This window comes from Haliotis asinina, chromosome 2 (assembly GCF_037392515.1).
Source record: "Haliotis asinina isolate JCU_RB_2024 chromosome 2, JCU_Hal_asi_v2, whole genome shotgun sequence".
Lineage (NCBI taxonomy): Eukaryota > Metazoa > Mollusca > Gastropoda > Lepetellida > Haliotidae > Haliotis > Haliotis asinina.
In genome coordinates this window covers 37695201-37721152 of record NC_090281.1, presented here as the reverse complement: position 1 = coordinate 37721152, position 25952 = coordinate 37695201, and the positions used below count along the sequence as shown (strand labels likewise).

Here is a 25952-nt window from a genome sequence, read left to right as displayed (position 1 = left end):
GCCATAAGTAAGCTAAATGAGTTTTGTGTGGTGTTTTTTTCGAAGAAGTGGATAAAGTACACCCCTGTTGTATGGGACAAACAGGATAAATAGAACCAAATTCAACTACGTTCAAACATCTGTAGAAGTGACAAGACAGATGAACAAGGTGTGAGATGCCCACCTTTAGAGTCCTAATGAAACACACATAGAAGCTCAATCACTTCTTTTGAGCAATTTTTGTGGAGAAGTGGATAGACTTCATTCCCTAAACACTATTCAGAGAAAAATTCAACAAAATTCAAAACAAGTTCAAATGGCATTAAAATTGGACAAATAAAATACAAGATGAGATGAACAACTTTAGAGTCCCTGTAAAGCACATGTGTCACCTAAATGAGTTTGATAAAGTAGTTTTTGAGGAAAAGTGGATAACGTATACCCCATCTTTGTCTCCTATTACACCATCAACATAGAAAATTCAGCAAAATGTACCATAGTTCAAAAGTTTCTAATCTTACAAAAAAGCAATAAAATGCAAAAGCAAAATATGAGAAGCACACCATTCAAGTCCAAAAAAAGCCCATGTACAAGTTCACTGAACCCCACAGACCATTTTTTTGTGGCATACGGAAAGGCACAGAGGGTAACCCCTTCATATTATGGCAGTGGCATAAAAATTTAGGAACCATGTAAAATAGGTTCTTTTGAGAGACTAGAAGTTAATCTCTGTCATGACCCACAGATATTCAAATAAGGTAGCTGTTGGTACCCTGCCTGGGGATAAAGCTTCCAGCCAGTTACTTTTTATGAGAAGGGTTGTAGTGACCTGCTGAAGCTCAACAATGACCCTAGTCAATTGGTCATGACATTCACATTTAACCTCATAAATCTGACAAAGAGTCTTTCAGAGGAAAGTTTGTTAAATACAATGCCATGAGTTAAACAAGTGAAGAGATAAATAAGGAATCTGAACAAGTACTGACAGGATGTGTTACATTTATCATACTAGAATGTGTACATAATACTGTGGATTCCATCCTCGAAACAAAAACAAAATGTCAGGAACGGACATGACATCTGTCATACACGAATGCACATACTACAGTGGATCATTTAGGAAGTGGAGATATTCCAGCCTTAAAACCAAACAAAATGGCTTCCCAGACTGTGAGTGTGGCAGAAGGATACGTCCTTGTTCAATGAAAGTTGTCGCTGCACGCAGATTCTCTGCCATGTGACTTCTCACCATCACAATCGGAAGTCGTCTCCTACAACAAAGTAGAACAGTTAGAACAAATCTTTATATGTATCAAACATCAATGAAAAGGTGTCCCAGACATGCAACTGCAAGGATGGAATATAGCACCTCTGCTTATCAAAACAAATTTGGGCACTGCTGACATGTACTAAAGTCAAACATGTCATGGGGTTCACTGCACTGTGTTTTCACTACTTGGGCTTGTACACATTCTTTGCTCTTAATGTCACCATATGAAACAACAGTCATTCCTTATCTATTACTCTAAGCTGCTTCGATGAAAGATCAAAGGCGCCAACAATACTTTATCAGATGATAATGTGCACTTTTTGCTTTACGTCACAATGTGTTGACGTCACTGCGCCATCCCAGTCTGCCCGCTCATAATCGAACTTTTTTGCACTATGTCACAGTGTAACCAACGTCACAATGGATGTCAGTTGCCATCACCTCGTACAGCCTCCCACAGTAAACTGCTTCCTCGCATCCCATAATATCACTCAGCTAACATCACTGGTGGAAACATTACGTTTATGTTTTCCGTAGGATAAAATGTGTCATAGTTCGAGATAGTTTTACAGAGACATGGTAATGTTTGCAATGTTTACATTCCAACAATGCAATCGTGGAATGTCGCATGACTAGTCAGCTTCAGCTGAATGTACTGATCTAAACTTTCGTTGGTAGTAGAAATGAGACGGTCATATTGCCTTGTATGGTTTAAGAGAATCACAGATGTAATTCTAATGATCTAAAGAAGATATTTAACCCGAACATAAACCGTCACCAAACTGTTTTCTAGTAACGTTTGTCTTAACGCAGGGGGCTGACACATCAAAAGAACAGCACGTCAGTTAGCCCTGGGCGAGGATTCTTAAATGGATATTAGGATTAGAAATTATTAAATACGACATCTTAGAAAAGAAGTACAGTTCGTTCTACCACCATGAATAGTAAAAAAAAATATTCAAGCGTCCTCGTGCTGTAACTATAATAGTTCAGGGCAAGAGCATGCTTTATTACACTATTCATGGTGGTAGAACAAACTGTATTTCTTAAATCAACATAAACCTATGTATCACATGGATTTTGTTTCTTTAGTGGTTGTAAGCAATAAATTCTAAAAGATACAACAACCTAGTATTCAGTGTGTCAAGGAAATATTGCAACTCTTAAATATGCAAGACACTGTGGGAACCTACTCTACCTAGTTGCAGTCACAATGAACATAAAATTATGACCTAAATATTTTTCCAGAAATAGTTGATTTGTCTGAGCTTTGAAAACATAAACAGCAGACTTAAGACAAAGGCCACATCCCACAAAACAATCTCAAGTCTGTGTGAAAGTGTAATCATCAGCAGCATAGGATCACCCCATCCTTTGGTATCTTTAGAACAGTCAAAAAGTTTTACAAAGGTGCAGCACTGCATGAGTTATCTCCCCTGGACCATACCCTCACCTTCAAGGCTAATTCTAATCAGTACACACTGTGACGGAGTGAGTTGTCTTTAACTTCACTTTGAACAGTATCTAAGTTACGTCATGGTGTTACAGACTCATCTGGCAGGATGGCTTGTGGTAATAGAAGTCTCAGACGCAATCACACAATATTTTCTCACCTACAAAATGCTGATGCAGTCACCTTCGATACAAGTTGCAAACTGCCTTTTGTTGGTATCAATCCCATGCTGTGTCTGTAACAAAACAATTGTTTTAACTTATTTCCAACACTAGCAGGAAAGTCATTTTGATGAAGACATCAACTTACAGGTAAACTGCAATTAAAGATAATGGTGTTATGAGCCAGTATTTCTTATTCTTATGACCAGCAATGAGTGGTGTAAAAGACAGAGTCTACCTTAGTCTAGTCCTCATGAGTGAGTGAGTGAGTCTGGTTTTAAACCGCCCTTAGGAATATTCCAGCAATATGGACTTTAAACACTGAACTCATTTGGAGAATCGGATCTTCTTCGTGATGAATATAACCTTAAACCAGTATGCTAGTCCACTGAACTGTGGCACATCCAAAAATAGTGTAAAGTGTGTGATTGCTGTTTACCTGTAATTAAATTATATACCTGTGATTTAAATCTCGTACCTTTGCTCTGAAATCTGGAATCAAGTAATATATATCTGTGACTCACATGTCTGTATATATCTGTGAACAACTCTTGGACTATTGATCACTTTCTAAACCTACTAAAAACCAAATGTGAAATTAAGTGAGCACTGTGAGTGATCACTATTTAGATAATCAGTTCAGGATATAGCTTGTCATACAGACCCTGAAACAAATGGATCTAAGAGAGCCCACGCAAGTCTAGACAAATCACATGACCAGTCTTGATTACCAAAGTTTCAGAAAATGAATTAAGTCTCTGGCTTCTTTTTCATTTTATTTCATGATCATAGGTTTGAAACTGTAATTCTGTAAAATATGATCATTTCAGAGACTGGATGTGAGTCTACAGAGAACTTGCTCGTAACTCCTAATTCTAAGTCACCTCACAGGGAGAGATAACATCTCTGTATGAGTGGGATTCACAGATGATATTGCTACCTCTAATTGGAACACTTCATTCAGAAATACAAGTTTATTAGCCAGTAAAGCGAATACTGATACTGTCAGCCACACAACTATCATGTAATCTTGTATTCTTCATTACAGTGATTGCAAAACATTTTGTACACTCTTGCTTCTTATATTTTGAAATATCTGTGATATATCCATTGGGCTTGTATGGCATGATGACTAACGTTTAGTGTCTAAAAATATATGTCTGATACATTTATTTTGAAAAGGAGAAGTCCAGTGAGACGTGGGAGTTTTAGAACTGAACTTTCTACATTCAGGGCATAGAACTGTGGAGAAGACTGGACTGAAGGAAAATGTATGGTTGATAGATTGCCATAATGTCTCACAACATGGAGACCAGAAATGGGTTTTATGCATTGTATCCATGTGGGGAATCAAACTCTGGTCTCCATTGTGACAAGCTAATGCTTTTACCACTTGGTTACCCTACCTCCCATTGAAAATAAAAAAATCAAGATATTTTTTTACTTATTAGATCATAGTAATATGTTGATTCTTACAACAAGCAGTGTGTACTTGCCATGTACAGTGTCCTTGAATGAGGACAATATTCATCAAGTATCAGTAACAGATGTTTTGCACCATCATCATGAAGCCCAACCAGAAACAGAGTGTCACAGTCAACAGCTAATGACAATCTCTGGCAGGTTTGCTGATTATCACAGAGGCTCGTGTCAACTTATCTTGTTCAGCATTGTATATACAAGACCGCTATATCACTGCAGCTTATCATCCACTGACAACACTCTCCATCCTCTGTTCAGACTTGTGAAGCAGACACAGGATGATGCAACAAGTTTTGGAACAAACAAAGCCATTCAGGATCTGGGTTATCACGCCACCTTCATCAGGAGAGATGACAGCTGAGTGTGTCAGGTGACAGTCGATGAGGGCAAGACTGCTTCTAGATTGTTGACATGATGTGGTCACATACTGTTTTCTTTTTGAGTCATTAAACGCTTACATCAGCAATATCTCTGAGTGAGTGAGTGAGTTTTTTAGCTTTTAGCAACATTTGAGCAATATCAGTGGGGACACCAGAAATTGGCTTCATCCACTGTACCCATGAGGGGAATCGAACCCAGGTCCTTTGTGTGACAAGCAGACACTTTAACCACCAGGCTACCCCACTGTCCCCAATACCTCATAACGATATTTGAGAAAAGACATTGAAGAAGAACAACAACTATTACTACAGAAATATTGAGTGTAATAAAAATATTTCCTAAGCTGCAGTCTTGGTGTTGACCTTTCCTGTGTTGAAGGATGTAGGCAGATGACAATCAAGTCTATCCTACATTCCCTACCATGAAAGCCCTGCCATCTTTGATCTCTCTTTATGATTGCTACAATGGCATTCAGACATGATCAAAAAAACTGTTGAAACTTAATGAAACTCTGCAATTATATGAGTGCAACTGCAAAACTGGCCCTATCTCAAGTGAGGAGATTACTGCCTTCTCAACAACAACCAAGATCAGTCACGTCACCTTCAAGCTCTCCACAACACTGCCGCAATAACCATTATAAAGTCTTAAATCTTCAATCACATTACTTAAAATATTGCAAGAATTAGTTACCAAACCACTGCAATGACATACAAGTGTCTCACTGGAATGGCCCCTAACCACCTCACAGAGTTACTTCCCCTGTATCAGTTCTCATGCTCATTGAGCTGACAAAACCAAATGCTAGTGACAAAGCAAAACATCAAAAACATCTTTGGCAAAAGGTCATTCACTTTCAGTGCAGTAATGAAGTAGAATACACTCATGCATGAACTCAAAACCTAAGCGTGTCACTAACACCGTTTAATACTTCCCTCAAAACATACCTTTTTAAATGTCGATTTCCATCTTAAGCACACAGAGCATTTACTAGTCAGTGAAGAAACCATATAAATGCAAATATTATTGAGGAAGTACAGGGTATTGCAACTCATTCTACCCTGAAACACTCGATGCAGAGAGGGTGTTTGGGATCTACTGTGACCCACAATCCATGTGTCACTCAAGCAGTTGAAGTAGTGTCCGACTATTGTCCCCTGATGGTGGCATGTAAGTCACAGAGGATACTAATCGACCTTCCACTTAGTACCATGTTTATTAAAAAAGTTAATGATTTGGTCTCAAACAAGTGAAAGCAGTGTGAGGACTCTCAGCTTTCCACGAGTCAAGCAAGGTCTAGTAAAATTGCATCAGCAATATTATCATTGTGACATCACAACTTTGAACCATTTTGACATCATACATCAAGCAGTATTACACTAATGTCATATTGCTGTAAAAATATTACATTGCAGTATCTTAAACAGGCAAGTAATAACACATTATTTGAAGTATACAACATCAATTAGTGTTTTAATAACTCAGTTGTAATTTAGTCCCTACATTGGTTAGTCTACAGCTACTAGTGATGAAAGTGATGTGTAAATCTACCTGTGAATCCTGCAAGAAGCACAGACACCATAAATCCCCTTGATCCCAGCAAGGTGGTCTTGCTTTGGCACTACTGGATTATTGCCTAGTTTTTCATAAATTACACTAAATAATAGCCTGAGGAAGTAATATTTTCACAAAGAACTTGTTTGCTTTAAAACTAAACGGTGGTATTGAACATACTCTCTTAACTGTTTGTCACAAGTAGGTGTTTGATATCATCGTACTTGTTCTCCTTGCTATATTGCTGCAATATTGCAGATGAGATGTAAATTGTAACTTACTCACTTATTCACAATCATTCATACCAGAAACCAGCACAATAAGCTAGACTTCAAATCACCAGGCGGATAAAACACATAGTGCTGTTATCACCTGGAACCCCTCAAATCCGAGAAGAAGACTACATATTGTCAATAACTACCCCTTGTGTTGTATGGCATGATATGGCACCACCCTTAGACTTAGTCTCTTTATACACAGATACATAAAGACAAAAACACACAGTGAAGTGATTATCATAACTAAACATCTCTTTGACTGAACTGAGGTAGACATAGGTGAATGGATACTCCATCTTGTGAATAAATGTATTAACACAGCAAAACCAGCCATGAACATTATATTTGCATAACATAAAAATCAACAAGCGTCATCAGAAGATGACATATTGTCCCGGCCCCCACATAGTTGAAAGGACAAATCATCTGACAGTTACTTAATCTCTTTGTTTTGCAGGAAAATATTGAACGTTTTTTTGAGTTCTGATCCGGAAACGAAGCCCATCCGTACATTTTAAGACTAAGTCTGAAACATTCCATGGAAACTGAGAACATAAGAAATCACAACAAGAGCCATCAGAAGATGACATATCCTCCCAGCCCCAACATGTTTGAAAGGACAAATCATCTAGCAGTTGCTCATTGTTTTTTTAGACTAAGTTTGAATTGTTTCCATGGAATTCATGAAAATTATATATGCCATATATCTGTAATCAGCAAAGTCACAATTTCATCTGTCGCATATACCTGGCAAGATCTGTTGAAAAATATGACATGGTTTTTGAGTTGTGCTCTGGGAACGACGCCCATCCCTCCATTTTGAGACTAAGTCCAAAACGTTTCCATGGAAACCAAGAAAATAACACTTCACAAAAACCATTAAAAACCAAAAGGCACCACTTGGGGGTCTGACACACATATCTACCAAGTTCTACTGACAGATATTAAGTAGATTTTGAGTTCTGCCCTGGACATGAAACACACCTCTCACTTTTCAGACTAGGTCCAAAATGTTTCCATGGACAAAGAGAAAATAATAAATCACAAAAACCTGTACATAGCAAAAGGAACCACTTCAGCTTTTGACTGATATATCTACCAAGTTTTACAGAAAAATATTGAACGGTTTTGAGTTCTGCTCCAGAAACAAAACACACCTCTCACTTTTCAGGCTATGTCCGAAACATTTCCATGGAAACCAAGAAAATAATAAATCACAAAAACCTGTACATAGCAAAAGGCACCACTTCAGCTTTTGACTGATATATCTACCAAGTTTTACAGAAAAATATTGACGTTTTTTGAGTTCTGCTCCGGAAACAAAGCCCACCCCACCATAAGACTAACACCACAACGTTCCATGGAAAAAAAAAATAATAAAAATGCCAAAAATCTGTAAATAGCAAAAGGCACAACCATAGGTTGAGATTATTTCATCTAACAAGTTTGGTCCAATAATATTGAACTGTTTCTGAGTTATGCCCGGAAACAAAATGATTATGGATGAATTGACGGACGACAGACTCACACACAGATGGACGGACAGACAGACAGACAGACGAGACGTCAACAATAAGGCCAAACCAATTTTATTTCTTGTTCTACAGAACCACTAGTCTGTCGTACAGACCCTGAAGGATGCATATCCAAGAAAGCCCACGCAAGTCTAGAAAATAGCTTCTGTAGCTTCAGAAAATGAAGAAAGTCTCAGGGCTCCATTTGATTAGATCATTTGTTTTTCACTATGAACGTTTCTTCAGTAAAATATGTTCATTTCAGAGACTAGCTGTTAGTCTACAGAACCACCTGTTGTATTTTTTCAAGAATTAGAAAAAAAAATAAACGTGAATTTTCTCTGATCAAAAAATAAAATCCTAATATTTTCATTGACCAAAATTGTGACCTGATAAGAAAATCTTTATTAGATTGTATTTCATCCCATATACATATCATAAACTGACAAAAGTAAAATACTTTGACTACTTAGATGGAATATTACTTTGATTGGTGATTTTATTTTTTTTTTTTCTCCTACCTTTGGGTTTTCTGAGGACAAAAATCTGTAAAACAAGAAATAGAATTGGTCTGGCCTAAGGAAGTGATAAAATAACTAATGGCTGTCTTAGCACCAAAGATCCTTTTGGAAGACATATTGAATGAACTATTGAGACTGGACATTCCCTGGAACTGGCAATGGTTCTGGCTAATGTGATGCCAAAGCACACTCTCATAAAGAAAGTCTATTCATTAATAGTTTATCACACTTACACAGGTGGAATGCAAGGAGAACCATATTCTGAAATCATGAAAATAACAGAAGTGACTTCGATTGTCTAAAGAAGAGAAGTGAGCTACATCTTTCTACAAAAGTAACTGATAATGTTTTTCATTCAGAAGTGACATACATGTATCCCTCCAGAACAGAAATGACCCACATTCAACTCAATGATCATCATCAGTTGCAATATGGCTGACAAAATGCATGCGACATTCATCATCATCATCCAGCTGAAAGGTGTCTTTAACATATATTCTTTCATTCATGAATATGATCTAAACTTGTTTCAGCCATGACAAATACATAGCAGAACAAACAAGGACGGAGTTTCTCATCATATAATGCATTACAAGGCAGAAAGCAGTGGTGATATCCAAGCTTGTGTTAGTACGTCTGAAGTAGCGGTCTCTATCAATGGCGTGTGTCTGAAGAACAGTCACAGATATCACCATTGTTCTTGGTGACATAAGGTCAACCTCACCACACAGATAAGCTACTATCACTGATGAGCCCACCCGTCCAAGCCACTGGAATAACACCTCACAATATGTAGAAATTAGGTAGTAAAATCAAGAATATCTTTTTGTCCCTTTGGACAGCACGGTGATTGATAAAATTCACATAAATCAAATCAATATGCACTTCTATTTTCAGCATTGATATATACTCAGATATTTGACTACAGCTGCTGCTTCTATACTACTCATCAAAGTTTAGACTCACCAGTGTAAATGTCAACTGTTCTAAACGCTATTTTGTCAAATATTCCATACTGTTTAATGATACTGTATGTACACATGAACTGATTTTGTGTATAACAAATTTGTACATTGTTGAAGAGATTACTGCCATGAGTATAATAAATGATAAAAATGTGAAAATTGGCGAATTCTGAGCAAACTTTTACACCAAAATGCAGTTGTTCGAACCTATGATATTTGCACTTTCTTTTCAGCTATCTGATGCATGATTCTTCTGCACTTTAAGGTTTGCAGTTGGTTTACCCAAGCACCGACAGACTGTAGCTCAAATGTGTTGCGCAGTATAAAGAAAATGACCAGTCTTCTTACATGCGAGCGAAGCAAGCAAAGGTTGGCAATGTACTTTCCTCTCAAATATTTTTCATGTCAAAATAAAATATCGCCACCATCAAAAGTATACACCAATTTCTTCACTGGGTTGTGCTCTAACATTTCCAACCCCATGTTGAACAATACTCACATGAAATGTTTTTTATTCAACATTTTAAGCACAACTCGTGGTAGATCAGACCGTTCTTCACCTCCATTCCCCCTTCCAGCTTCCGGGTCAACGGAGTGAAGGAACAGTAGGGTATTATTCTATGTGACATCCTTACACTTACCTCCCCTGCGCCAGAAGTGTTTTTATGTAGAATAGACGTTACCAAGATTCTACCAATAGCAACAACAGATAAGACAAATAAACTCCAACAGTTCATGATAAAATTAGGCAATGTGGTATTTCACTCTAATTCCTGCTTATTCTTGTTCCGTCACTCCGTTCAACCGGAAGCAGACAGGGGTAATGGAGACGAAGAACGATCTGAATACCACGAGTGGTACTTAAAATGTTGATTAAAACATATTTCACGTGAGTAATTACTAAACATGGGGTGAGAAATGTGAGAGCACAGCCAAGTGAGGAAATGGAAGAGTACCTTTGATGGTGGCCATATTGTATTTTGACATGACAAATATTTTTCGATCCGAAGCGAGGGAAGTACGTTGACAACCTTTGCACACTTCACTCACATATAAGAAGACTTGTCATATTCTCTATGCTGCACAATCCCATTTGCGCTACAGTTTGCCTGTGACCCAAGTAAGGGGAGTATTAATCTTTGATGTAACAACACATATACATACATTGTGACATACCGGGAATGCTTTAAGTGAGTCTAAACTTTTGATGGGTAGTATACTACTGCTACTTATTTTTGAAAGAGGAGAAGAAATTTCTGTTCCTTATGAAAGCAATGTGATGGACAAGATTCATGAAAAGCATGCTAAATGAAGACCTTGCCTTTGAAATGTATCACTTGCATCCCAAGTACACAGTGGTCACTGCCCATTGTTTATAGTGCCTTTAGGTTTGGGGTCTCCTGATTTCTTAGATAAGGTCAGGAGTGTGCCTGGGTTCTCTACCACAGATCTTCTGACACTCGGGGCAATGCATCTGGTTGCACTGACAGTCTACTCTGTCATACAGACCCAGAATCAAACAAATCCCCAGAGGCACTTGCAAGTCTAGAAAATGTGGCAAGTCTAAATGAAAGTTTCAGGGCTCTTTTTCATTATATTTTACGTTTTTACTATTTTAACTATTCTGTAAAATATGTTCATTTCAGAGACTAGTTGGTAGTGTAGTGACAGTCAGTCTCAATATTTTCAGGAGAGTTCTTGCTGGGTGACTAGGTAGTACTCCCTAGGAGAAGTCCCATAAGCTGCCTGGTCTGGTGCAAGGAGTCAAGTGCCCTGGCTGATTATGTGCCTGTGATCATGATCACCCTAACCTACTTTGTCAGGGCTTTCCCACCGTGCAGAAAAACACAGAAAACCCATATTAATCATGGAAATAGCAACGTAAACATAATACCTCACTACTGAAACAGCAAAAAGGGAAACTCTAAATCGCTAAAACTGGAGCAAAAAAAAGGAAAAGCCTGCAACTTTGATTTTGCGCATGCACACACGGCAGACAAAGCTTCAAGCACATGTTGCCATTTTCCAGTTTGAACAAAAGTTAAATTCACTTTTGAAATATTTGTGTTGTGTTATTTGGCAGTAATCATCATCATGCTTGTGTTTAGTTTACTTTCCATTATATGACATGATTGACTATAATTATTTTGACATATTCAAAACATTTTCTACCCAAGAAATTTGACAGAAGCGTGGATCGTAATGTGCATGTGCAGTAGAGGTCAATGTTCACTGACGTAAAAATGTTGCAGTTTCATAGTTTTTCATTGCCTGTTTTACTGTTTCAGAAGCTAGGCCTGATGTTTATGTTGCTATTTCCATGATTAATGTGGGCTTTTCAGCATTTTTCTGCACAGTGGGAAAGTTTTGTTTGGTAGGCCTGTTTGTTGCATTTATGTATTTAAATCTGTATGACATAATAGTAAATGTAAACCTCATAGCTCCATGTACAGACACATGTAAAGAGTATTCAGACACTTGACGCAACTTCCATAGACTTACATGTTAATTTAGTGAAGCATAAATAATTTTCATAAATTTCATTTTTGTAAGACCCATTAGTCACATTTTGCAGATTTGTGGGTAATTATCATACCTACGATCAAATAATTTTTGTTTCCGTTACTTATTTATCGAATGGCGACAATCTAATCAACGCGTGTACCGTGCCATGAACTCCTCTAACATGGTTGTCTCTCGGATTGAGCATTATGGAATCATACATAAGTTGATAAATGTGATGTCATTAGTTAAATAGTGGAAAACTGAACTGAAATTTTGTGCGCAGAGCTGCAATGATTTCCAATTTGACAGTCAAGTTTTACAAAGATCCATCCTAAACTCGTTTCATGAAAATTATTCATGCTACACTGAAATACTATATAAATCCATGGAAATTACTTCAAGTGTCTGAATACTCTTTTCATGGGTTTGTACAGTGTGCAAAGTATGTTGAGCATGCTACTTTATTACTACAATAATTAATCTATTAGTGTCTGCGTGACTTCATCCAACTCCCCCGGAGGAATACAACTCTACCTGTGACATGTTGAAGGTCAACAGTGATAAGTCCTTTACTCTCTCTCTTCCTTCTTGGTACCTCTCAGTGGGTTCTCTTTTCATACTAAAAAGGCTCTTCTGACTAAAAGACCAGGGTTAAAGATTTCTTATTTTCTTTAAGGGGTAGTGGGGTAGTGGTTGAAGTATTAGGCCAGCACATTGAAAATCTCAGTTCGATTCCCCACATGGGTACAAAGCGTGAAGCCCATTTCTGATGTTGGTTGCTGTGATATTGCTGGAATACTGCTAAGGGCAGCATCAAATCCTACAAGATCTAGCTAGGTCAATATTTGATTTAGTCAGACTTCATGCTTTCTCAAATGCAAACAGACCAAAACATATCTAAAAGTGACAAATCAAATTTGTACATCTTGAACATGAATGTATTGAACACTTTTCATTGTGGAATTCATGAACATGAGAGGTATCTGGATTTAATAACCACTATGCCATTTGCTTCTCCAACACATATATATCCCTGTTCTTATACAGTGAGCAATGGCAGTGATTAATACATCCTAAGTTGACAATGACATTTCTTATCTACATAACAATTATTTCTGGAAAGCACTAACATTTTACACTCACACCACTGATCTCCAGTAAAATCCAAGATCAGACCTCTGTCATCAATTTTCGCTATGTGTAACCCACTGACAACCAGAATTCTCACAGATGCCACACAGTTTTAGATTTCAATTTGTAATGTATTTTCTCACAAGATATCATGTGTAAAGCTGTTCACAACAATTTTTTAAGCCAAAAATATACAAATTTTAAACTCAAAGTTCCAAACTTGACTGACTTCTGGCTATAGCTAGTGACATGCTCTCTCAAGATCCTCCTTCACTAACCTGGCATTTAAGGGAATGTATTCAAAGTGAAATTGTCAGTTCCAAGAAGATCAAGTCATCCAAAAAACACCTTGTATGTTCAATTCAAACCTAATTATGTCTATCAACCTAACAACTACTCTAAAAGACACGTTCATACAAGACATTATATATACCATCAATAACAAGAGTGGAAATGGACAAGTGGCCATGGAGTCCTGTTTTAAGACACCTATTCCACACAATCTAGCATCACTGTTTTACACCAGATGCCAGCTTCATTTTCCCTCACCTCCTAAATTAATTGATTCAATTTCTGAAAGATAAGATAAGGTGTTAATTATAGGGTTCTTCCACCTTTCCCATGGTGTCAAGTGTCCCATCAATATCAAGCCAAGGTGTGAAGGGCTTCCTGCTTCAACAATGGGCCGAAGCTTGCGGTGTTTTTTCACTTTGACCACAGGGTAACAATAAGATCAAATCAGAGTTGTAAATCAGGATGAGATATATCTTTGACACCTAAATAATCTTCATCATGTCCCTGGGGATGACTGGAGACATAGAACAAGAATAACACACATTATGATTTATCTTCTAGTTCCCAAGAGCCCAAGAAGGTTTTTATACTGCTGACTAACAAGTTACTTGTGTAAGATAGTTGTCAGCGGTATTCTATCTTAGTCTAACTTCTACAAGTAACTAAATCTTGACTAGACAAACAATGCAAGCAAATATTGTGGTTGGTTGGTTTTTTAACGCCGCACACAGAAATATTCCATCCATATCGCAGCAATCTGTAAATAATTGAGTCTGGAAGAGAGAATCCAGTGATTAACAACATGGGCATTGATCAACGCAACTGGGATACAATGGAATGATCACCTGATCCCATTAGTCATGTCTTATGACAAGCATGGAAAAAGCTGAACACCTGTTCAAACCCTCTGGGTCAGCTGCAAGCAACCAAGGCTGTAAATAGTGGGATCTTACAAATCAATGGTTGATATTATGAGCAATGTCACAAATGACCAGGGCAAAGGTCATGCAAGCAAACAAGCCTGTACATAGTGGAACCATAGAGAGCAATGGAAGATACTTTGAGCAATCTCTTGAAGCAGTAAGATGTAACCACCAATATCCTAACAGAGGTGCTAGCTACGTCTAGCCTTGGAACGGTCACACTGAAAGTCTCATTGCCTCCACAGTATCCAACTTGCCCAAAGAATGGCAAGTTCAGTAACACTTATCATTAATTATTGCTTCATCGACCATTGTATCAATGCCCTTCAAAAATTTACCATATATACCATTACAAAAGTCAGTTATGTCCATAAGATTCATGAGACTTGTGAGATCTCAATATTTGAAAACAAAGTTATCATGTTACATTTCTAATCGCAGAAATAATGTTGTTTCATTAAAGAGAAGCATGATACTAATCAGCTCTGCTTGATAATCACAGGCTTTGATGGAAGTACAATCAAATATTTGTCAAATTGCATAATGGATTCATTATGTACTTTTGTCAAAGGACACAAGATACTGATCTCACACACTTGTATGGTATTTGCGTCAATACATATTACAAGTCAATCAAAACATCCAACCTGATTTGTCAAATTGCACAACAGGACAATTTATGCTGATCTGTTGGTATTTGATAACAAGTTATTGTATGTAATTATTAATAGAAAGAGGTTTATAAATGGTGACATGTTGGGCGTACATGGCATAATTGTTCTTTGTGAGATATCACCGAGAAAATGCAGCTGAACCATGAGGAGAGAAAGGTCCATATATATCTGAATAAGCTACCTTAACTACATTCGTGAAAATGTTCCTGACGCCCACAACACATCACCTACACCATCTGCCTGACCCTTACAACACACCATCTTCACCATCTGCCTGACCCCACAACACACCATCTTCACCATCTGCCTGACCCCCACAACACACTATCTTCACATCTGCCTGACCCCACAACACACCATCTTCACCATCTGCCTGACCCCCACAACACACTATCTTCACATCTGCCTGACCCCACAACACACCATCTTCACCAAGTGCCTGACCCTACAACACACTTACTTTACTGAAAGTGTCACATTCCTGGCACAATAGCCTAGCTGTCCCCATGTCTTATCTGACCATACCCAACAGTCAGCAGCCAAAGCTATTTGTAGTAATTAGCCAGTAGGAAAGGCATGTCTTTGAGGTAAGCTTATGAGGTCCAGACATGTGCTGTGTCAAAGCCACATAAATCTGCCCCCTGAACCCTATATCCATGGGAAGCTGACCATGCAGACACACTATAGCTCAAGACATCATTAACCTTTTAGATACTGTTGGGATAAGACTGGGTTCAATCATAAACCAAATGTTGCAAGTCTTGCACTATATGTTCTGGGTGTCTATGCCTCAGATGAAGGCAGGAAAAAATGGGATTATTAGACTAGTTGCCAAAATGGTCAGTGTGGGAAGTTCTTGAAGGAACTCATGACATTTGGCTGAAAAAAACAGCATTGCACTGACCACTGAAGTTGTCATTGTCAGCACAGGCACTACAGATATGTACCCCAGGTATGTTTCTGCATTCACAAACTTAAGATAATCAAAATCACACACACACATATCCTAGGAGGAGGCCATTCCCAACTGTTGTTTTCTTGATTAGAACTGTCATAATGTTGTATTAGATGCATTTAACTGTGTTATAAAAGAAATAACTATACACAGTAACAAATATTTCCTAGTGCACAATACCACCTGCAATCACTTGAACAGGAACGACTACACACTGTTTCAGCTTTGGGTAGCAGGACCTGGACTCATCTGTAATGTGGGGTACCAGGTACATTTCTGTATTTTGACTTTGTTTAGGGTATATTAGGGTGTCCATACCTGGACACACATCTGTAGTACCTGTGCCAACAACAACCCCTTCAGGATGACTGACAAGGAGAAAGTTGGCTGGGAAGTAGCTGGATCCTGCCTCACTGTCCCTCACCAATACCTCCACATAACTTGATCCCTCCATGCCCTTCATATAATTATTAACATCTTCACCCAACCTGTAACAATAGCTTACCTGTAACTGGTTTGTGGAAAGGGAGTGAAAATGGTTTTGAAAATACATGAAAAGGTAACTGTGTTGGAATATCCTTTAATAATCAGATTACTGATCACCAAATTGATAAGAAATATACAGATGTTAAAGGTCACATGCAACCAAAAATTCAAACATAATTAAAACAAACATAATTAAAACACAGACATCACTTGTTCATGATATATGAAATGCATTGGTGATTGTGAAAAAACAAATAAACAAAATTACAAGCATATCATCACAAATCAAAAGTGCAATTTGTACTTGGGTTTACCTCCTCTAAATTGGCTTTTTTGATGATTTGTTTTGGTAAGAGCATACTGAAAGGTATCAGAATCTGCAAAGTTGTTTTTTACGTTGCATGTGACCTTGAAGTGTCCTTCAAGGGACTATATGAAAGCAGTTGGAGTGGGTGGGTGGGTGGGTGAGTGGGTGAGTGGGTGAGTGGGTGGGTGAGTGAGTGAGGATATAACCCCTTTTATTTCAACTAAATCATAGTGTTAGCCAAAAGTAGGAAGAATGCCCAAGTGGTGTTGGGTCTTTGGTACTTGCTTATATTCACACTGTCCAAAATCCCTGAAGTGAAAAGTGAAGAAGGTCAAAGTTCCATCAACATGTCCCTTAGTGAGAGGAATTAGCACGGGAGGTTCACTTGGAGAGATTTCATTCCATACCAAGATGTTTACTGGTAAGTAGAATCAGAGTGTCCTGGACAGATATGTGAAGATTTACCCCTGATGTCCTGATGTGTGGTGATGGCTGTGGTGGGAATGTTTTTGTTAGGGTCTTCTCAACAACTTACTTGTAACTGGAGATGGTTATTTAGTTCTGTGCTTTTAGTGTTTATTAGATAGTTCTGTACTGATTTCAGATTCCTTATATAAAATATTTCTGAAAAATGTGGCAAAAAAACAATGATGCTGATTACAGTGAGGACCATGTAACAACATAAACATTCCACTATAGAACAAACAGAAAACAAGCATTATTCCAAGAATTAATTCACTGATGACAGCGCAAAATGTTGGGAGGGTTACCAAGCAAATTTTTTGTATTATGACTACAACTTGTTTTCAACTTGTAGAAACTGGGGAAGACCCATGCAATACTTTAGCTTTAAGCTGTCTTCAACCTGTAGAAACAGGGCCTGCCACATTGTCCTCTAAAAGAGCTTCCTCTTTCAGCTTCCATAAAATACTATAGATATTAAGATGACCAACAGTCACTTTAATTTATGTCAGAACAGCTCAGCCATTAGTTGACAAGGAAATATAGTATACAGCATCATGCATCATACAGAGCAGAACTCCAAATAATTGGCATTTATCTTATCTCACACATAAATGTTGTTTTCAGATTGGCTGAGCACTCTCCTATTATTTTCAAAGCACCTCACTTACAAGCGAGGTACATTTCAATAGTAACTCATATGGTACTTTGTGGTAGGAGTTCTTTATCTTGAATAACATTAAATCACCCATGACTCATGGAAATTACCAATGTATAGCAAATGCAGACTGATTAAAGGAATATAACTCTAAATCTATTTTTCTCATGTTGTCTGCAAAACAACACAGCGAAGGCTATGAAAAGATTTGCCTTGCATTAGAATAAATAATTGTTTGATTCACATAGGTTGGCTGAACTGAACGATCCGATATCCATACTTCAAACAGTTAAAAATCAACATTGAGGTGTTTGGTAAGATAAATACATAGTTCACTGTTGCCTGGGGAACCTCTGGTTCACTGAACATAAACAAACATCCTGGGTACATGAACCCATTCCCCACACTGAGACAAGTGAAGGCAGTACAGTAGGAAATATTTCAGAAAACCTAACACATATGCTCTGCAGCAATGTTGTACAGTTTTAGAATCATTTACAGATGTATTTATTTAAAAAATATCAGTATGATTTAAGGTAGTGTCCCACCTTTGACATCGACACATTGAGGTTTTCCTTGTTGTGTTCTGGGAATCCTGTTTGCAAAGGAAACCACATACCACAGCGAAACATCTCAATTAATTTGGATAGCAGCACATAAACAAAGACTGTCTCAACAAATTATAAACAGCCAAGTAAACAAATTGCTGTAGAAATAATGAACTGCTTACCACTGTAATGTCACTTGTTCATCTTGCCATCCTAGTCATACAGATGGTTTAAACTTATAAACTACAACAGAAAAGAACTGGCAAATCATCCTATCCATGCTCAAAATTAGCGTAAGTGAAATAGTAATTGCAAACTCTTCTGTTCACTGTGTGAAAACACAATGAAACATAATGTTATGGCTGCTACAGATTTGTGTGAAGTATGGATTTCAGCCATCAAGAAGAACACTATGCACATAAATTTGTAATCCTGTTAAGCTTGAAATGTACACAGACAAGCACTTCTCGTAGAGAAATAAATGAAACTGACAGTAATGACGACACAGACTACACAGTTACTGACAAAACAATAATAATACAAACAATGAAGTAGTGTTTATTTGTTTATCACAGGCTGACACAAGAATGTTAGTGTTGTGAATCATCTATGAAACAAAACAACATTATTCATACTCCATTAAATTCAATTCAGTACTCTAAATGCATTCTGAAGTTCTTCCTGTACTCATATATGGAAAAAATGAGTACATACTGTTGATGTACACTGCATACAACTATGGTATATACAATATATGGCATATAGATATGCCAAGTAGCAACAAAACATGTAGAATTACACCCCATTATAATGTGGGCAGCATGTGTGATAGAGTGCATAACAGTCTAGAGCGTACATACCACAAATGTAACACACAGCCACAGCCTTAATCCTGTAAACAGCATCAAGTTGTGCTGGTTATCGCTCTGATTAATCAAAGTGAGAAATGGAGCTCAATCAGTAATTGATAAATAATCAATGATAATTTCTTTGGCATTTTAGAAGTTGGTAAGAACAATATTGAACGAACTTTATGAATAATATCTTAAAAAGATGAAACCATTAAGAAGCTGTTTTCCATCAAGTCTGTTCAATATTATCAATTGTAATTGTAAACTCCAGAACAAAACTCATGAGGGCAAAAACAGGTCACAACCATAACACTGCATAATTGAAACTGGCACCCATTAAAAGCACACAGTAATAAACACAATGACAACCTACTTTCTGAAGTTTAATTCTCTGTTAAAGTTTTTATGAAAGTTGATTAGTGTGAACTCAAAGACAATTGTTGAGGAGACTGAGATCTATTGACTGACCGATTATTAGATCAACTGCTCGGGGACTAGTACCAGGTCCACTGTATGTACATACGTAAAACATAGTCAGTCTAAACTGTACAAAGTATACTGGACATACCATACAGCTATTGCACGAGTCTCAAAGATAATAACTGATAGTTCAAATGAACATTTCTAAAAACAAATAAACAACACATGGGCATCCTTGTCTGTGTTGTTAAATTTACATTTCATAAGACTGTTGCTTAAATGCAAGATGCATCATTACAAGTTTGCAAATTCGCAAATGCATTTTGTGCAAGTTCCACATAAAATTGACGAAGTACATGATTTTTCTTTATTTTTATGGGCAGTTACAACCACAACAGGAAAACTTCATAAATGGCTCTAATAAATGTTTTTCAAAGATGGAACAGTTGAATAAAGCAATCACCAGTTATGAGACTTTAACAAGTTCCAAACACCATATGACATAGAGACGTCACGGTGCTGTTTATGCCTGTGTATGTATAACCAACTGAAGCTCCAAGTGGTAACATTACCAAGCCAGTGTAGAACAACATGAACCTGCACAGAACAAATGACGGGCCAAGCAATCAACATTAAGAATCCACCAACCATCATTATGTGCCGTCTGTGCCAAACCTGTGTAAATATATATCATCAGAATGAAGATAATCGCCAAACGTATCTTTGTTTATTGACAAACAACCAAACATCCACAAGCAAGGAAGCTCCTTTGAACCATTCCCACGCGTCTTGCAAGTAGATCTGAATTCTTCCTCATACCATGGAGATGAGGCATCACTACTTCCAGTATCGGTTACACCTGTAGCCACTGAGTAATCCACACTTTAGTTGCCAGTTGTGAGAACTACGACCCTTGCTGATTGACTGCCATAATAATATTTATTTATACACAGAAATGGCCACAAAGACGGCACTGTTAGAAGTAAAGTTAGGTTTTGGCAAACATCTGTTTCCGTAACATTCATGGCGAGGCTGTGACATGACAGGTCCAACATGAATGTTGTCTTTTTATTTTCAGAGATGTTATCAGAATCTTGAAGGTACAAAGCTATCTGTCGTCTGGTAAGGAGTATTTTCAAAAGGAAAAAATAACTGAACTGTTTACCTTTCATTTCAAACTGAAGAGGATTACAGGCCTCATTTAGAATCTCAATTCTTTTCTTGCCAGGATTCTTTACCCATGAGGAAGTAGCATTCCCTGGAATACTTTATTTCAATACTGAGATTGAAAACTCAAGCAGGTTCTCATAAACATATCTCTGATAAGAAATAGCATTTGAATCTGCAAATGATAACCATTAACACAAATGTTTTCCTTGGGGTTACTTATTTCTGTAGCAGATGGTGGAAGAGTTATCAGAACATTATCAAAACATGATGTACTGCCACAAAAACACAATGTGACACAAAACCATCATGTCTCTCCAGCATCAGTACCACAGTGTCCTAGTTAATTACACATGAGAGTGAGTGAGCAAGATTTGTTTTACGCCTCTTTGAACAATATTTTAGCAATATTCCAGCAATATCTTATCAGGAAGCACCAGAAACAGGCACGTAAACATGATACTAATAATTATAGATACCTGAGCTCAAAATTCCCATTATTGAGTGTGTTTGGTTTGCCTTTTTTTAGCAATATTCCATCAATACCATGGAAGGGATCAACAGAAACAGACTTCACAGGTTGTATCCATGTGGGGAATCCACGGAATCCAACCAGTGTCCTTGGTATGACAAGCGAATGCTGTAGGCTATCCCACCACCCTCAACACTTCCCATTTACAGAGCCATTTCCTCAAGTCATAAGACATCATTACCATAGTGACTTAACTTGTCTGCAACCAAATTTCATTCTCAGTTTCCTGGAGAGTATACAACCCAAACAACCTGTAAAGTGCTGGAAGATTTGCCATATATATGAATAATACGTTTACAAATTGTTATTCAACAATTGAATGAATGGTGGTGCAGAAGAAAGTTTTATTCACTGAAAAAGTTAAACTTGCAAAAAAGTACTACTGCTTGCCCAGTATTAACCTATTTTCTTGTGAATTTACATACCAACTTACCTATGTGGTCTAAGCATTAACTTTCTTTGGTGTGTCCAGCTGTAGGAGGTATCTGTGTAGAAAGAAGGTTAATCCCCGATCACTTCATGTTTTTTTATGTTTAACCAGCAATATAATGTTTGCCAGTTAAACAACAGGGCATGGAGCAGGCAATCCAGTGATTAATGTTGTGAACAATCCCCAATATCAGGTACAATGACATTCCATAAACCAAGTCACTAAGTCTAACCATCCAATCTACTTACCAAGCATGGAGTATTGGAGATCTGTTCTAACCTATAGAAGTGAGTGTGTGAGTTTAGTTTTTACGCCACTTTTAGCAATATTCCAGGAATAACAGGGTGAGAAACATCAGAAATGGGCTTCACACAATGTACCCATGTGGGGAATCGAACCTGGGTCTTTTGCGTCATGAGCGAATGCTTAAACCACTAATCTACCTCATTGCCCCATCAAGGCCTTGTATATCCATAGGGCTTTCTCATGTCCTTCACATTTTCACCTTCCAGTTGTTTAACACGACACTGAGCAACTGTCCAGCTGTATGACAAGGGTATCTGGATAATCAAGTCAGGGTCAGACAATCCAGTGACTGACATCACCAACATCAATTTATGATATCTTTAACTTCAACATCAGGAAATCAGGTGCATAACCACTGAATTCGGATACTCTCCTCTCACAAGCAGCATGGATTGCTGAAGACCAATTCTACCACACAATTTCACTGGATGCTTTTCTTAGTGATGAAGAAAAAACAAATATAGTTCTCAGTATCGAAATAAATATGATCATTGTGGATGTGGACTGGGAAAACATGGCTTACATGTTGTGAATTTGGTCCATCTGTGTCACAGTCAGAAGTGTACCGCTACAAGCAAAAGCCATGCTTCAACACATCACCTAAACAAAGAGAGCTTTTCTTTCCTACCTTTTTGTGCTTTTCCTACCTGAGATTACTAACAGGTGCAAGCAGTCTCTATGATGCATGTAAAATCACAACAGAATGATGCATGCAACACAGATGTCTTACACGTTCTACCCTTTTTATCTGACTGCCACAAAATGGAAGTTAAATATCGATGACCTTTCTTCTTTCACCCAAAACATTTCTTCCAACATTTTTTTCAGATGATAAACGACAGATGTCAGAAAAGTCAGATGTTCCTTAACATCTTTTGAGTGGTATATCTGTATGACGTCTCACAAACCCTGTTGCAGAAGAAACAGCAATGCCATTATGTATCATCTCCTTGTTACAGTAATTCAGTTTCAAATGAGGATGCTGTCATGCTTCTTTGTAAAATACACACATATGACTATCTCTTAAGTAAGGAAAACCTCCAAGCAAAGATAAAAGAAAACCATGTTCTATGGACAGTCTTCATCACATTGAGTGAGCTGTTTCGGTGTTGGTATTAATGTCTGTCATTGAAATAAAGAAGTGACTATCCACAGAACTTGGTTCTCCTTCATCTTTACAACTTCTAAATGTCTTTCAAAGAAGATATATTTGAACTGACTACAGGAAGGATACAGTGAATAAATATGTTCTAAAGGCTTCCTCTCTGTGGAAAAAGACACAAAACATTTAATATTTGATGCTGGTTCCTATTTTCCGGTTGTGTATGTAGCTTGTAAACATTACCCAATGTGTTTAGTCAAAAAGTTGATATAAAGGATATAATTTTCACAAATTGCTTTTATTTGGAAACATAGTGTCAACAGTTCTTAATGAAACACGAAATACACATGCAGGTCAAAATAGGTTAAGGAAGGCTCAAAACAGGAAGGCTGTATGTCACAATATCAATCAGACATGACATCAACTACAATCATAGGAAAGACTTGTATCACATCTCGCTTATTGTGAGTAGCATTAAGCATGCCATGAAAAGCAGCAAGTTGTACACTTTGTGTCAAGCATACACTTTGCATCAAATTTTGGTGTCGTCATGGAAATCTTGTGTATACTGGAGGAGTATTATTCCACGATGAAATTTCTCCTTATCGTGTATATGTTTAGGTCCATAATCACACACATAATAAACCTTGTACGCTTGTTGCCAACTTTAGACTGTCAACGTAAACAGTTTCTTAAAAATTTAAACATAAATTAAAATTTAATCAAGAGAATATGTAAACTTTCTGTCTACTCAAACCAGGTCATTTCTGACAGTCAAGGCACTGACCTAACATCTGAACCACTAGTCTATGTGGAGGAAAAACATTCAGAAACTATAGTTAAATGTGCAAACATTTATTCATCTTTCAGTATAAATTGTAAGTTGAGCTACAGTACATGCACATATCACATTGCAAATAAGGGGATACCGGTATACAAACAGTTCGTACACTAGGTATACTGGCCATACATGAAATAAAGCTATACACAATCAGTCCCATAACACTGGTCCAGACCATATTTATGAATGCATTAAAGGACCAAACAAGTAACACCAACTACAGGCCTCCATGGTCACTGTGGTCAACATCTTCTTATCAAACAACTAATTCCCAGTAACGGTATTGGGATTTGTTTACTGGCATCAAACAAACAAACAAATTATGATGGCTAAATTAATGATCCTGACAACACTGACACGGATGTCCCTCTTAAAATAAGTATGGGTTGCTTGGGACCTATTAGTCTGTCCCACAGTCCCCAAACCAGATTATTTCTCCATCCACCCAGCCCTTATTTTCCCTAATGCATAGCTCTCCCTCCGCAGCAATGCTAAAGCCCAAAATGACCAAATCTACCTTTCCCTAGATATATCTTATATGTCAGGGTTGGAATACCATATTCTAGTATGGCAGGACTGATGTTCACAACATCAATCACTAGGATGTCAGGTGCTAACCAGATTTTTTTTATAGGCTTTGATTATGTAAAAGGCATCAATATGTGGAATCAATGAAGGAACTAGCATATATTGTGGAAAAGATAAATTCACATCCATCATAAGTTTCTCCCTTTTGCTGTCCTATAGCTGGAATATTGCTGAATGTGACACTAAATGAAGAAAGCAACTAGTCAACAGGGCTGTGATGATTCAGTGTGCTGTGATGATGGAGTATTAGGTGAATTGATCTGTTTCCTTTCCCTTCATTCGTAATTTGGATTAACTAGAATTGAATATTCATGATTTTTGTCAAAATGCAGTGTCTATGCTTGAATTGTGTGTTATTCATCAAAAGGAGATATAGCAGACAAAATGGAATATGTCCAAGTCAGGCAAGACGTAAGTCAACAATTTTATATACTGAACTTAATGGTAATGAGGCCACCGGTCACAGTCATGTTGAAACAACACTGTCAACATGGTCAAACATGTCAAATATATACTTTGTTACTGTCTGACTTATTTCATATAAATGACATGACAAATGCTGACATTTTATTGTGTTTGTTATCCAGTACCTGTGACAATTATCACAATTGATTGGTAGTGGTTTTAGTTGTTGTGTTACGCCACACTCAGCAATATTCCAGCTTTATGGCAGTGCTCTGTAAATAATCCAGTCTGGACCAGATTAGATTATCAACATTTGCATTGATCATGGATACAACGGCACGCACCAACCATGTCAGCAAGCCTGACCACCCAATCCCTATAGCCAGCTTCTTACAACAAGCATGGCTTACTGGAGACCAAACATACACCTGAAGTGTGCTTCTCAGTATATATTGGGTCATCTCTTGTTTTCCTAGAATAACTGCATTTGAGGTTTTTGTTTTGTAAATAAGACCTCTTCTCAGGTTTTCCTTTTCGTTAGGAAGACCTCTTCCCAAGTTTTACTTTTTGTAATCATCTTTTCCTAACTCTATACGAACATCAACATTCAGTTGATATATGAGTGCTTGAAATCAATTGAAAAACATCCATCAAGACTGAGCTCATAGGGCAAATGTTTCCCTAGCAAGATTGGAACAGCAACGCTTAGATTTGTAGGCTGACACTCTACCACACAGCCATCAGGCTGCCGAAAGAAGTGGGTTTGAATTATCTATTTACAGTTACTGTCATTAAATTGATTTTACTGG

At 37.5% G+C, this 25952-nt stretch overlaps 1 protein-coding gene across 1 annotated transcript in view; it reads right to left on the bottom strand.

The window, feature by feature from the left end:
• Positions 1–25952, bottom strand: part of LOC137273691 (U3 small nucleolar ribonucleoprotein protein IMP3-like) — a 95787-nt gene that overhangs the window by 3416 nt on the left and 66419 nt on the right. Inside the window, exons 3-4 of the mRNA XM_067806490.1 lie at positions 2863–2937; positions 1171–1250 (exon numbers count right to left, since the gene is read on the bottom strand). Coding sequence (XP_067662591.1) covers positions 1171–1250; positions 2863–2937 — 155 coding nt within the window. The remainder of the gene's footprint in view (positions 1–1170; positions 1251–2862; positions 2938–25952) is intronic.